Source organism: Pristis pectinata, chromosome 5, assembly GCF_009764475.1.
Source record: "Pristis pectinata isolate sPriPec2 chromosome 5, sPriPec2.1.pri, whole genome shotgun sequence".
Lineage (NCBI taxonomy): Eukaryota > Metazoa > Chordata > Chondrichthyes > Rhinopristiformes > Pristidae > Pristis > Pristis pectinata.
In genome coordinates, this window is record NC_067409.1 from 62,705,331 (window position 1) to 62,720,193 (window position 14,863).

Genomic DNA, 14,863 nt, shown 5'->3' on the forward strand with positions numbered 1-14,863 from the left:
GGTTCAATGAGTCTGCAACAGCCCTTTGCAAGAACAATCAAATGGCCCATGTTTATCTCAAAGTCCTGTATCTTCCACTGTAAGCTGAACATTAGCAATGAACACTGCAAGTAAGTTTTCATTGCACCTGTGCATACATGTACCTGTGCATATGACAATAAACTCAATTTTATGACTAATGTGAGATCATTGTTGAAAATCACTGCTTTCAGTATAATCCATGGAGACTTGTTTTTTTTTCATATTTCACATTTGCTTTCTATATCTATAGTTTGTTCCTTTTCCATTCCTGTCAATGAATCGCAGGTTCATCATGAGCTGACCGCAAATGGTCAATGCGTGCATGAAAATTAAATTTACATGCAAGTTAGTTCTAAATTAAATTTGCATCAAGCCCTGTAATAAACCAAGCTCTCCACAATAATCAAACCTGGCCTGCTCTAAGCTCAATAAAATATTCTGGAAAAAGATACAGTAGATCCATCATAAATTAGCATTCATTTTCTTCAGGGTCAAAACTGTCTGAAATAGAGTAATAAATCAATTATAGAAAAGATCAAGAAAGAATCATTCTCTTGCTGTTTGATAGCTTTGAACCGTCTGATTCTTGAAGTGAGAATCTCAAGTGAGAATTTAATGGAAATAGAACCATGTCACAATGATTAGAGTTTTTATGATTTGCTCTGTCAATCACAAACTGTTGTGCTGACAAATCAACTGTAAATCTTAGGTTATGTATGTAATAGCTTGTAAAACTGTAGATTTACTCTAGGTCCTGCAGGTACAGAATTATATTTCTAGAAATTACGTCGAGTGACCAATGCATTCAATTGCATAAATTCCCAGAGACTATTTGAGACCTAAAGAACAATGAATAAACAAAACCATGTGCTTCAAGTCCAAATTGTAACCTAGTCAGTTATCAAAAGAAACCAGAAATTTGATGAATACCATTTTACACATTAGGGCAAAAAGCCAAAAGATTTGATTGTGCCCAAAACAAATGCAAAGCATTGTTAAGTAAGTAATCCTCCTCTCTGTCTCTGAGGTGGAGAAATTTGGTAAACATTTTGTTTAGCCTTTGTGCACATGGTGTTAGAAATAGGAATAATGTGCTACAATATGGTGAGATGCTCCTTCAGGATGAATCTCCCAATCCTCCGCAAAGCTGATGCTGAGGTCTTGTAGCAGAGCAGGCAGTGGTGGCCCAATGACACAAGGCACCACTGGGCTAGCAGTTGGAGCTTTCAAGGTTTTTCCTCAGAGAAAGCTTGTATGGTTGCAGGAGGGGGTGGAGGTGGGGCCCACACTAGGTCACAGAACTTGACCAATGCAACTACTGAGACGGGGTGAGGATGTTGGTCAGGATGTAATTAGCAGCTGGGGAGCAGCCTTGGTGAGTTGGTCAGAGAAGGGGGCATAGCCACAATACAAGAGAGAGCATCTAACTGGTCATGGGAGATTGAACACAGGGCAGACTGTGTGTGAGGGAGAGCAGGATGTGGAGGTAGGGGAATGGGGGTAGATTTACTGCAGCAATTCAAATTGCAGTTTTCTTTTCAGCTGCATCTATCATTCATGGCAGTAGCAAAACCTTTCCAACTTGACATTTAATGCTGGACATGCAAATATTTTGCAGTTTTGCTTATAGCAGTTCTATAGAAGGAGCTTTGCAATAATTCAACCAAACACCAATTCCTTGTATATACATTATAGGGTCATAAAGACTGGAAACAAGCCCTTCAGTCCACTGATTCTGCACTAACCATCAAACATCTGTTTACATTCATCCTACACTAGACCCATTTGCTGGGTTCTGATGACAAAGAACAGTGCTGCTAAACTTTGCAATCACATTTCAATACCAAAACACAGACTCAGTCCTGCATCCGACACAAACTCAGCAGTTGCCATTTGTCTCTAATGAGAGGTACAGATGACAGCGAAAGAGCAATAGGTAGATCACTTAATCTTGCTGGGTAGGTCTCCAGTGTGGCCTCAATTTCCCTTCTCATCAGAATGGCAGTTATGGCTATTATAGACTATCAGAGTGAAAGGTACTTCATCCCAAAATAAGTGTATCTAAAATGTGCTAAGGTGTAGTTTTCCTTATCCTAGGATTTTAGTAAACCCATGCTAGCACCAGCAACAGAAGAAAGTTAGATCATTCTGTGCTTGAATATCACTTATTTCATCAGACACTGCTTTGAAAGTCATTGAATTCTGATGGAATAATGTATTGCTACTTTGAAATCAGCCTGAGTGCACCAAGATCAGTGGTTGGTTGATTTTCAATTTAGGAAATTGACCTGAAGTCAATGAACACGTTACTGGAAGCAAAAGATACAAGTATAATAAAAATGCCATGACTAAGGAGGAATTTGCAAGCTAGTCCAAAGTCACTCACTCACAAGTGTGGAATAGTTCCCCTCCAATTTTAGCTTCCTCTCTATCGTTGCACTTCCATAGTAAATAGGAGTTGCACAATAACACAACCAAACACCAATTCCTTGAACTAACGTGGCAGCGTCATACAGCTTGGAAACAGGCCCTTTGACCTACCAAGTCTGTGCCAACCACCAAGCATCTACTTACATTCACCCGACACTCGTCCCATTTTTTCATACCATATTCCCATCAACTTCCCCTAGAGTCAACTACTCACCTACTCAACTGATTGTGGCCAATTAATCAACCAATTCATGTGTGTCTGGGATGCAGAAGAAAACCTGTGCACCTCAAGGAAACTCACCTAGTCATAGGGAGGACGTTCAAACCCCAGTGGTCAGAATTAAACCCAGGTCATTGGAGCAACGAGGCAGCGGCTCTACTACCTGCATTACTGCACTACCCAGTTGTTGCGGTTTTCAGAACTGGAAATCCTACAGTGCATAGGAATATGAAGTGGGTGTTGTGTTCTTTGGGGATTTAGTTGAACAGTTATGGTAGGGTTGGAAGGAGGATAGAAGGTGGGAAGTGGCAATATTAGGGGACGCAATATCTTTTACCTCAAGACCTTCTACCTTTCATTAAGGCTTGCTTTTTCATTCATGCTGTTTCTTTAATGCGTACATTCATTGCATATTTGCAGTTGCAAAGTCAAGCACATGTTGCTCACTGACTAATGTCACTGATGCTGCAATAGAGCCATAACATTGTTCATCTGGAGAAGTGCCAGTTGCATCTTGCAATTAATTTTCCGCTTCAAATCAATTACAAAACACACAATAAGTGCACACTTAGGCCATAAATCTTTGCAAGCATTTTCAGCACGCAATCACTCTACACAAATCAAATCTCACCTTCAATTAAGACGAGTAGAAATTTGGTTTGTATTCTGGGTCATTGGACTGCAATCAGAACCCTCGACTGATCTTTCTCTCTGGGTCAGGAAGTTAAAGCTGGATCTCATGCCCTCCTCCGAGATAAGCTAACTCAGCACTTGATTAGATCACCAACCAGATGGTGGCACTATGGCCGAACCTTGTTTCTCAGCACGTGCAAAGACAGTTGGCTAAAGGATGCCACTCTCAATTCTGACCTTCAATAGGGTGAAAGTCAAAGAAATTACAAACACTGGGAGCTGCTGTGGCATTTTTCAAAAGGGGAAACAATTCTGTACGAATTGTGCAGAGCCTCTTTGATTAACATGATTAATAAATGGCAACGTTTTATATGGAGATGTTATAAATAGCAAACTACTTCATGAATATAAGGTATATTCTGTATTTTATAAAATTCAAAACTTAAGTGAATCAGGTAATTAACAATCAGTCTTCAATCTTCTGCGTGAAAGCACTCATAGATAGAAATGTATCCTCAATTGCTGAAGGTGAACGGGCTGGTTTGTGCTGGACCAAGCCCACTGTCCGGAGTTGGCTGCAGTCCCTGTATGCAGCTGGGCTGGATATGGAGGGTCGATCTTACTGCCCATCACTCTGGAATCAGGGTCAAAGTCTCAGTAATAATCCTGCCATGGAGAGGGAAGGGGAGGGGCCGAGGGTAGGAGGCGAAGTGCAGAGGCCCCATCTTTGGAAAACTCATTACAAGCTTTCACACAAGGCAAAAATGGGGAGTGGAACTTTCCATTCTGTTAAAGCTGTCAAGGACATTCAGAGACATTTAAAAAGATTAAAATCAAAGAAAATGATTAAAAAGTGATAATTGCTTAAAAACGCTTAGAAATGTTAAAACCTAACACTGAAATAATTCTGTTTGGTCTGACCTGGCAGAGAATGGGAGAGGCAATTCCTCAGTGTGACACAGGGGAGTCCCAGCAAGACTGGGCTCCACTGCTGGATTCCACACGGAGGCCACTAGCACAGCATTTTAACACATACAGCGACATTTGTCACTCAAAATCCATGCATGGAAGTCTGAGGCTGAAACCGCCGACTCCAGCAGCAAGTTTTGCCCTGGCATGCAAGTACACAGCATACTCTAGGGAGTCATCTCCAGTGAAGAAACTGAATTTCAGTCATGATTTGCACTATATTTACCCTTATATGTATGCATGCTAATGTAAACGATGCAGGACAGATTTCTACCCTTTTTTTATACAGATGACGCGGCTTGGATAAGGCAAGTTGAAAAAACTCTTAAGGCAAAATACTTGGAGCTCCAGAACTCAAATAAAATCTGAAAAGCTTGCCATCCCAGATATGATGATCAAAAAGAGGACAGGCAAGGAATTTAAAGTGAAAATGTTCCTGTTGTGCTTTAGATAAGAGTTAGCTTGAATTACTTGAAAGTAGCATGATTGTAAAAGAGCCTCGCACATCTCTTCATTAATGTGAATGATTTTTACTTTCTGGAATCTGGTACAGTTTCTGGGATGAGTACAGCTAGGTCAGCAAATCAGTGTAATTATTCAAAGTTCTGTCAGTGTTGGATGGTGGCAGCATTGCAAGGTGCCTTGAGGAACATAAAATGCTGCAGCAATATGAACAGTGAAATCACTCTTTGCTAATAGGACTAAAGCAACCCAAATAGAGTCATTCATACAGCAAGGAAACAGGCCATTTAACCCCACCAGATCCATGCCAACCTGTAGGCACCCATTCATATTAATCCCATCTTCCAGCACTTGACCCATAGCCTTGAATGCCTAGGTGATTCATGTGCTCATCTGGACACCTCTTAAATATTATTAGCGAATCTGCTTCCACCACTCTCTCTGGACCTGCATTCCAGGTACCCACCAGTCTCTGGGTGAGAAAGTTCCCCCTCAGATCCCCTCTAAATCTCTTGATCCCTTACCCCAAATCCTAAAGAACACCGTGTTCTTACTTCAGAAATATTAATGGCATAACTGTTTTTGCACAAGCTCCTAATGTAGGTGTACTTTGAAGAGAGTACCAGGTTAATGGCAGAGGATTGATTACACATCATAATGAGTCTAACATACCCCTGCCATTAGTTTATTATCTAAACCTGGTCTAATTATTGAGTGCCTAAAACAAAATGCTCACAATTATTTCATTCAATTGCTACCTCAAACACAAATAATGCAGCATTTAACAGGAGAGAGCAAAGATCTCACAGGAAATTAACACAAACATAAAATGACAGGGTTTAGCAAGATGTGACAATTCACCATCCTTCACGTAACAACTTTGGAGAACTTAAACAGGAAAACTTCCAAGTATAAATACGTGTTTGCTTTATTTTTGATGCAGAAAATAAACATACCCTGGGGCTAGAATCTCTCGACGGTATTGCTTCTTGACTATATTACACAAGAACACAAGAAAATAGAAGCAGGAATAGGTCATCAGGCCCTTCAAGCCTCCCCCACCATTTAATAAGAAATGTCTCAGTACCTAAATTTTAAATGACTGGCCTCTTATCTTGTAGTTATGTCCCCTTGTCCGAGACTCTCCGAGTCATGAAAATATCCCAACACCTATCCTGTCAAGACCCCTTAGGATCTTACGTGTTTGAATAAGGTCTCCCGTCATTCTTCTAAACTTCAAGGAATACAGGCCAAAACTATTTAGACTCTCTTGTTAGGACAACCCTCTCATCCCAGGAATTAGCCTGGTGATTCTCCTTTGGACTGCCTCCAATGTTACTCTGTCTATTTTTTACAGAAGGGAATCAAAACTGTACGCGGTATTCCAGGTGAAGCTTCAGCAACATGCCAACAAAACCTCCCTATGTTTAAAGTCCAACCCCTTTGCAATGAAGAACAAAATGCAGTTTGCCTTCTTCAATACTTGTTGGAGCTCCCTGCTAGTTTCGTGATTCATGCACCAGAACACTGATATCCCTCTGTACTTCACTCACTTGCAGCTTCCCTCCATTTAGATAATAACCTGCCTTTTTATTTCTCTTACCAAAGTGCATGACTTCACACTTGCCCACATTAAATTCCATTTGCTTGTCTTTTGCCCACTCACATAATCTATCTATATCTTGTCGCAGAGTCACAAGATCCTTCTCACAATATGCCCTTTCACCTATTTTTGAATCATCTGCAAATTTGGAAACCTTACGTACTATTCCTACCTCCATGTCATTAATGTAAACAGTGAACAAATGAGGGCCAAGAACAAGGCAGTTCTCCACTAGTTGCCTACTGCCATTCTGAAAAAGACTCAGTTATTCCAACTGTCTGTTTTCTATGAGACAGCCCGTTTTCAATTCATTCTAACACACTTCTACCACGGGCTTTTAGCTTATGCTCCAGCCTCTTACGTGGTTCCTTGTCAAATACCTTTTAGAAATCTAAATATGCTACTTCTATAGGTTCCTCTCTGTCAACTCTCCCTGTTGCATCCTCAAAGAATTTGAGTAAATTTGTCAAACATGATTTACCTTTCATTAAACCGCAGTGACTAGGTTTAATTATATTTAGCTTTCCTAAATGATTGGTTATTTCCTCTTTGGTTATTAACTCTAGCATATTGTCAATAATAAATGTTAAACTAACTGGCCTATAATTCCCTGCCTTTTGCCTTTGTTCTGTTTTAAACAGGCAGTCACATTGGCTGTTTTATTGGCTGTTATATTGGAAGTCCTGAGGAGTTCAGTGAAACAATGTGCATTGAAGCAGCAACATGCAAATGGCAAAGCCATTTTAAAATTATCCACTGGGGTAATAATGTATTTCATGGACTTACCACCCCTATAGAGAAGTAGTTGTTGATAATATTGTAAGGCACAGGGTCTCCCTTTTCTTCCTTGTTATTGGGAATCACCTCAATTTTCCATCTGTCCAGCATGACCACTGTGCAGTTCTCAATGTCTTTGATAATCTTCATCAGACTCTCACCTTCGTAACCTTACAATGTAACAAAGAAATAATCTGTCATATTGCTTAAACTGCTTGAGTGTGACCAACCAACAAGACTCGTATATGTGGTTAAAAGCCACATAATGGAATGAAAAGCAGGATTCAGAGACACTCCCAAAGCATTTTCAGCTTACTTTCAGATCTGGTATGTTTCTACAGAGCGGTCAACACTTCATTTACCAAAAATAATGCAAACTAGGTTGTGTGGAATAGTGGAAATCATTCAGCCATTCCTTCACATTAAGCCAGATCAGTGCTGGAACCAAATTTTGTTTTCTCTGTATCACTGACCATACATTTGATTTTGCAGTCAAGTGTATACAGCAAGAAATGGATGAGAAATTAAAAATCAGATTCTGCCAGCCCACGAGTAACCAACTGATATCCTGGCATGCAATGCTATACTGGATGCATCCAATCATTACATTCTATATTATCTCAATTCAGCAATGCTTTAAGCAAGAGCTAATTATAAAAAAGTGACTTTAAAATGCAAAATTACTCAGCTAAGAGAAGCTAGATATACTCGATATGCATAAAATGTTGGCCCAGATTATACAGTAGCATGGTGAATAGAACATCTATGCACTCTGTCATTACTCAATGAAACCAACAGTAACTTCTTCATTTATACATACAGTATCTTACTGTGGAAGTCCCAAAGTTGCTGTCAGTGACCCAGTATACCTTTGCAGGCAGCACTGCTGCAACTTTCACCAACACAATCAGGGTGTTATCAATTGCAGGGACATGAATTTAAGTTTGACACAAGGTAATCCTGCTGCAAAATATCCTGAAAATCCCATACTTAAACTAAATTCAGCTGTCCCATGTTATAACATTTAATATTTCCCCAAAATTCACAAACTCTTCTTCTGACATTGTTTTAGAAAACTGTATATGATTTCAGCTTCTGATGATTTACATTGGTAGATTTCTATCTTTATTTAATGCTGTGCATAACATGTAAATGCTAATTAAAAATTGCATCTTGGTTTCCTTTCGGTGAAAGTTCACCAATTTAATAGCATTATAACTGCCACTGATCAGAATTCCCATCGAATTGAAACAGAAAATAAAGGGAGTTCACGCTGCAAAGACTTGCAGAGGGAAATTCCCATTTTCCAACAGATCTGTGCGGCAGACTTATACAGGAACAGTGAGAAACACAATCCTTTCACCATTGACTGATAATTCTGGGCTATTTATAACATGGGGACTATTTTCTGCAGCTCAAATCAAGAATTCTGTAATTTCTTCCCACTTCAAAAAACTGCCCTGCTTCAGAATTCTGTTCTGAATACAGCAGCTACTCATTCAGCAAACTTTGGAAAACAATTGGTCAAATTTGTCCATTGTACTTGGAAAATTCTTCTTTGTGTTTGACTTTAACTTAGATGTACTGCACATGATCCTGCTGTTTATTCAGCTACCTCTTTACACACAAAAGGATACTGCTTCAGATTTGGATATAACCTAATACCTGGAAGCAAAATGCACTCAAATTTGTTCTGGTTTCCAAATTGCTTTTATGTCTCAAGTTTCCATTCAAACAGCATGAGTCAGTGTTTGAGAAGTGAGTAATCTTTTGTCTTGCATTTAAAACTCCTTGATACATTTCAGGATTGTAACTTGGCACTGTTTAAATAATGCAGTTGATTATCAATCTAATCACAAAAATTAAATACTTTTGCTGTATTTACTGATTTTAAGTAACCAAAAGTCACTGTAAATAGCAGTCAAAAGAGAATTCTACTGGTCTGCTTAAACTGTAAAAATGGCTTCAATATCCTCAAGGATCTGCAAATGACTGCAATATTTTAGCCAGCACAAAAGATCACACAAAATTACCTTGTGCCAAAGCTAACCTAACCTTGAAATTCTGTAGTCTTTTGAGCTTACTTGGCCATTTTGGGCCAATTGTACAATCTAACACAAAGCCTACTCCAAAAGCTTTTAACAATGATTGAAAATAATTGAGCCGGGAGCTTCTGTCCTTACCTCCTCCTGATCTAAGACACCGAGCCAAGTCATTGCCAGTTCCAAGTGGAAGAACTGCCACTGGAGGATGCTGAGGCAAATTTGCTTTGTCTGTAAGTAAAATAAATGCATGTTTTAAAACTCATTTTTAACACAATACAGCTTCTGGTGTAATAAGTTTTAATTTTCTGTGAAAGTGAACCAAAAAAGGAAAATACTCCAAAAATTATTTTGGGATAGATACTCTTTTGTTGAGTGTGTCACTTGTACATGGATGCCATACTCAGCTTTTGGAAAATGGAACCAGATTATCAAAGGGGAGTGTCAAAGCATGTGTCACTGCATCGCATATTTGTTGCATACAACAGAAGATTTTGAGATTTAACAGGAAAAGTGAAATTCTGTTCCTCTGATAGAGTCAGAGAGTTATACAGCACAAAAACAGGCGCTTCAGCCCAATGTCAATGCTGCAAGGTGCCTTTCTGAGCTATTCCCATTTGCCTGCATTTGGCCCCATGTTCTTCTAAACCTTTCCTATCCATATACCTTTCCAAATGTCTTTTCAACATTTTATTATACCTACCTCTACACTTGCTCTGGCAGTTCCTTCCATATGACTACCACCCTCTGTGTGGAAAAACCTGCCCTTCAGGTCCCCTTTAAACCTTTCCCCTCTCAGCTTAATCCTTTGCCCTCAAGATTTAGATAAGATAAGATCTTTATTAGTCACATGTACATCGAAACACACAGTGAAATGCATCTTTTGCGTAGTGATTTTTGGGGGGCAGCCCGCAAGTGTTGCCACGCTTCCAGCGCCAACATAGCATGCCCATAACTCCCTAACCTGTACGTCTTTGGAATGTGGGAGGAAACCAGAGCACCCAGAGGAAACAAACACAGACATGGGGAGAACGTACAAACTCCTTACAGACAGTGGCCGGATTTGAACCTGGGTCACTGGCGCTGTAAAGCATTGTGCTAACCACTATGCCTGGGAAAAAGACTGTGACTATCCACCTTATCTATGCCTCCATGCCCCTCATGATTTCAACCTTGATTAGGGCATCCCTCAGCTCCTTTGCTCCAGGGAAAACAGTCCCAGCCTATTCAGTCTCCTCAGAGTCCTGACATGCATTACTTCACATTTGTCCGAGTTAAATTCCAGCTGCCATTCCTTGGCCCACTTTCCCAGTTCTAGGTCCTGTGTAACCTTCTTCACTATCCACCACACCACCAACTTTGGGGTCATCCACAAACTTACTAATCATGCCACCTGCATTCTCATCCAGATCATTAATATATATCTCAAACATCAGGGGACCCAGCACCAGTCCCTGCGGCAGACCACTGGTCACAGGCCAAAAATCTGAAAAACAACTCTCGACTACTATCCTACACCTCTTACCACCAATCCAATTTTGTATCTATTTGGCTATCTCACCCTGGATCCCCTGCGATCTAACCTTCTGGACCAGTCTACTATGAGGGACCTTGTCAAAAGCCTTGCTAAAGTCCACATGAATAACATCTGCTACCCTGCTCTCATCAATCTTCTTGGCCTCTTCTTCAGAAAACTTGATCATATTCATGAGACATGAATTCCCATGCACAGAGCCATGCTGCCTATCCTCTAGTCAGTCATTGCCTTTCCAAATGCAAATACAGATAGCACAAATATCAGAGACAGGATTTATTATCCTGACGATTTTTTTTTCCCCCAATTTGAAAGTGGCATTAAAATATTACTCTTGATTTGATTCAACATAGGATATTACTGTTGGTAGAAAAGAATAACTGACAAGTACACTATATTTAATCTTTATTCTCAGCAGCATGCTTAAAATGATGGATTTTGCCTAATTAAAAGGGGCATCCAGTCCAACAACTGGACAGAAAGTGAAAGGGGTAAAAATCCTGGACTACAAATGCACACAAATACTCTGACAATGAAAGACACCAGCTGTGCCCTAATAAAATGAAGGAGCTCTTTCAAACAAAAATAAATGAATGATGAAATGAAGATGATTGACTTGATTACTACAGTGGTTTAAATAGAAAAAAATCAGGTGAGAATATGACGAGTTAGGATTCATGCTCTCAATTAACTTCTTACATTTAATCTAATCTTATGTAATTAAATGTTTTAGCTGTTAACTGTTTTTTAATTGCAATGCTTCAGGGTCAGATCTTTCCACTCAATGCCCAGGTGCTGTAAAAGGGGAATCATTGTGACAGATTATGTTATCCCCACAATATTTCACCTAATATTTCAGGGGTATGTGCTGAAATGATGGAACTGGAGGTGCACTTGAGTACTCCCTGTGCAGAAACACAAACAAAACAGATTGGCACATTCTTGGATTCGTGCCTCATTTTCCTCTAGCTTCAGGCTGGCAGCACCCAAACTGGGCAGAAGTTTGAGTAATAGGGCTTATGCCAAGACTGTCCATGGGGGTATTTAGACTATAGGAATTGTCAAGACAACAAAAATTTTTTTTAAATCATCTTGCCAGTAACATACTGTAGGGGTCTGGAATCAAATTGGACCTTTTGATTTTACATTGGGTTTTCCTCTATTGGTGTAATTTTTTGTTAGTGCTTCAGACAAGTGCTTCATGTGCGAGAGTGGAGGCAGCCTATTCAATTGCAAGGGAACTGTTAAACTTTAATCAGTCATTGCTCATTGCCTGCAAACAGGCATCTCTAGCTAGGATAACTGTATGGCTATTGTGGCTGGATTGCTGTTGAGCTAATTATGCTATCCCTTGCACAGGGGCACTGAAGCCAATTTTAATTCCCTAGCTGTGACATCAGATAAGATTCGTTTAATTGGCACAGGCCATGGATCAAATCTGGGTCCTATTTAGTTGACATGGCTCAGTTACTCTTTGAGAGAACTGCCCAACTATTATTTGATGTGCATGCACTTTGTGTCCCTTTATTTAGAAGAATTAATCAGTTCTACACAATTGTGTACGCATGAATTCACAAATACACATGGTTGCATTGATAATCTTTTATGTTGCAGAGCATCTGGCCCTTTCTGTGTTGGGGTTGTGAATGAATCCTGGCTGCCTTGCTTGTGCCTGAATGGGTTATTACTGTGTTGGAGAAGTCTTATTTGTTTCAGTGTTTTACTTGCATCATCACCAAGACAACCTGGAACAGTTGTATTTAATATTTATAGCATGGAAGCATTACAACTCAATAAGAGTGCATTTGTTTTTGATGGAACACTCTTTAACCATATCATTTGTTTCCCAGCCTCTGATAAATATTCATACTCTTAAGTAAAAAAGTTTAAAACTATACATGAGGTAAAATCAAGTGAGCAGATCACAATATGCAGATATAAATGGCAAAGCTTGTTGAGTGGAAGGTTGTTGATGGTGAGATTGAGTGGAAGGTTGTTGATGGTGAGATTGAGTGGAAGGTTGTTGATGGTGAGATTGAGTGGAAGGTTGTTGATGGTGAGATTGAGTGGAAGGTTGTTGATGGTATGGCAGTGGTAGTGGAGGGAGTGAAATTATACACAATGCACCAGTGGAAAATGGTGAATGTCCAAGAGTACAAGAATATGACAACTTTGTTCTACTATTAAAGTAAACTGCATTTTTTAAATCTGTTATTTGGACTCCATCAGAAAGTGCTGCAGCCTATTAATGCATTTCCACCATTTGAAATTATTATACCTCAAACAATTCAATTTTCCAAAATAAACCGAGGAAACAAATACCTTTAGACTGAAAAAAAACTATGTGTGAGTCTTCATCAAGTATCAGTTAATAAGGCAGATGCAATTTTGCCTTGACCTTGGATGTTTTCTGTTTTACTTCAGGTTTCCAACATTCATCCAATCATGGGTGTAGTTCTGGGGCTTGCAGTAACTCACAATCTTACCTATGCAATCGAGGATCCATCCTACTGTTCCATCTCCACCACAGGCCAGAAGTCTAAAGTCAGGAACATCTCGGAAAAAATTTAACCTAAAAAAAATATAGTTTGTGACAAGCCTATACTTAACTCAAAAAAAAACTACATATGCTGGAAAAAGGAAACCACACAATATTTCTGGAATGTTCTGTTTTATTTCCAACTTTTAACTCAATATTTCCATTATAATGGGATGTTCACTATTTTCCACAATGGTTCTTGCACTAAATGATTTATCACCGAAGAGGCTCAAGTGCAAAATCATTTAGCCTTTCTTGCCTCCTATGAACACAAGTCCTACAGGAACAGATTCATTTATGCATTTCTCCAAACTGTTTCCACTTTGCTGCATTCTTCTTTCTGTCATTGAAATTTAGCATAGTTAATTTATTATTCTGTACCTTTTTGAATGCTCATGACCAGTTTATCCATCAACATGTGCATGAATGCATTCCACATTTCAATAGCACCCTGCACAAAGAAGTTTTCGTCACACTCACTTTTAAATAACTAATTTCTTTGAAATTATAGTCTCATGTCTTCAGTTTCCACAATGATGGAGACAATAATGTTTATCGCAAATACTTGTTCTAACATTTTAAACATAAGTATCAATTCCCCTTCAATCTTTTTGATTTTAGAGAATTCAGTCCTAGTTCCTTATAACTCAGAATCCTCGTTCTAGCAAATACATGAGCAACTATGCAAATCCACATTTCTGCTGGGGTCTATATGGCTTTGATCTATGCTGTTGCATTCAGTGGCTCTCAGTAGAAACCTTTAAACCCATTTTGCTTTCCAGTAGATTAAAAAAATATAATCCCTTTTACACATTTCTGTGGCTCGGCATAGAGAAATGCTCATTCTCCAACATATTACCCCCAACTGCATTTAGAAACTTATAATTTAAAGTATCATTCCATTTCTGAACAGAATTTTCCCAACTGAAGTTAAATGACAAATGAATTAGCAGTTGGAATATTCGGTCTCCATCCCTTTGGATTTCATATAACTTCAGTTATCACGAACCTTCTTTTTTTATTTTAATTTTACCATAAGACATAGGAGCAGAATTAGGCCATTCAGCCCATCGAGTTTGCTGCACCTTTTGATTATGGCTGATTTATTTTTCCCTCTCAGCCCCATTCTCCTGCCTTCTCCCTGTAAACTTTGATGCCCTTACTAATCAAAGACCTATCAACCTCCGCTTTAAGTATACCCAATGACTTGGTCTCCACAGTTGTCTGTGGCAATGAATTCCACAGATTCACCACTCTCTGGCTGAAGAAATTCCTCCTCATCTCTGTTCTAAAGGGACGTCCTTCTATTCTGAGGCTGTGCCCTCTGGTCCTAGACTCTCCCACTACTGGAAACATTCTCTGCACATCCACTCTATCCAGACCTTTCAATACTCGGAAGGTTTCGATGAGATCGCCCCTCATCCTTCTAAACTCCAGTGAGTACAGGCCCAGAACCATGAAACACTCCTCATACGTTAACCCTTTGGTAAACACTCCTCATATGTTAACCCGTTCTTGTAAACCCGCTCTGGACCCTCTCCAATGCTAGCACATTCTTCCTTATATATGGGGCCCAAAACTGCTCACAATACTCCGCTGCTTAGAATACTTTTAAATTTGCCCCAGAAATAAT

The 14,863-nt window shown here is 39.4% G+C and overlaps 1 protein-coding gene across 1 annotated transcript in view; it reads right to left on the reverse strand.

Annotated features, from left to right (window-relative positions):
• The window catches only part of dgkb (diacylglycerol kinase, beta), a 589,337-nt gene that overhangs the window by 233,645 nt on the left and 340,829 nt on the right, over window positions 1-14,863 (reverse strand). Inside the window, exons 17-19 of the mRNA XM_052015544.1 lie at window positions 13,178-13,263; window positions 9,299-9,388; window positions 7,125-7,285 (exon numbers count right to left, since the gene is read on the reverse strand). Coding sequence (XP_051871504.1) covers window positions 7,125-7,285; window positions 9,299-9,388; window positions 13,178-13,263 — 337 coding nt within the window. The remainder of the gene's footprint in view (window positions 1-7,124; window positions 7,286-9,298; window positions 9,389-13,177; window positions 13,264-14,863) is intronic.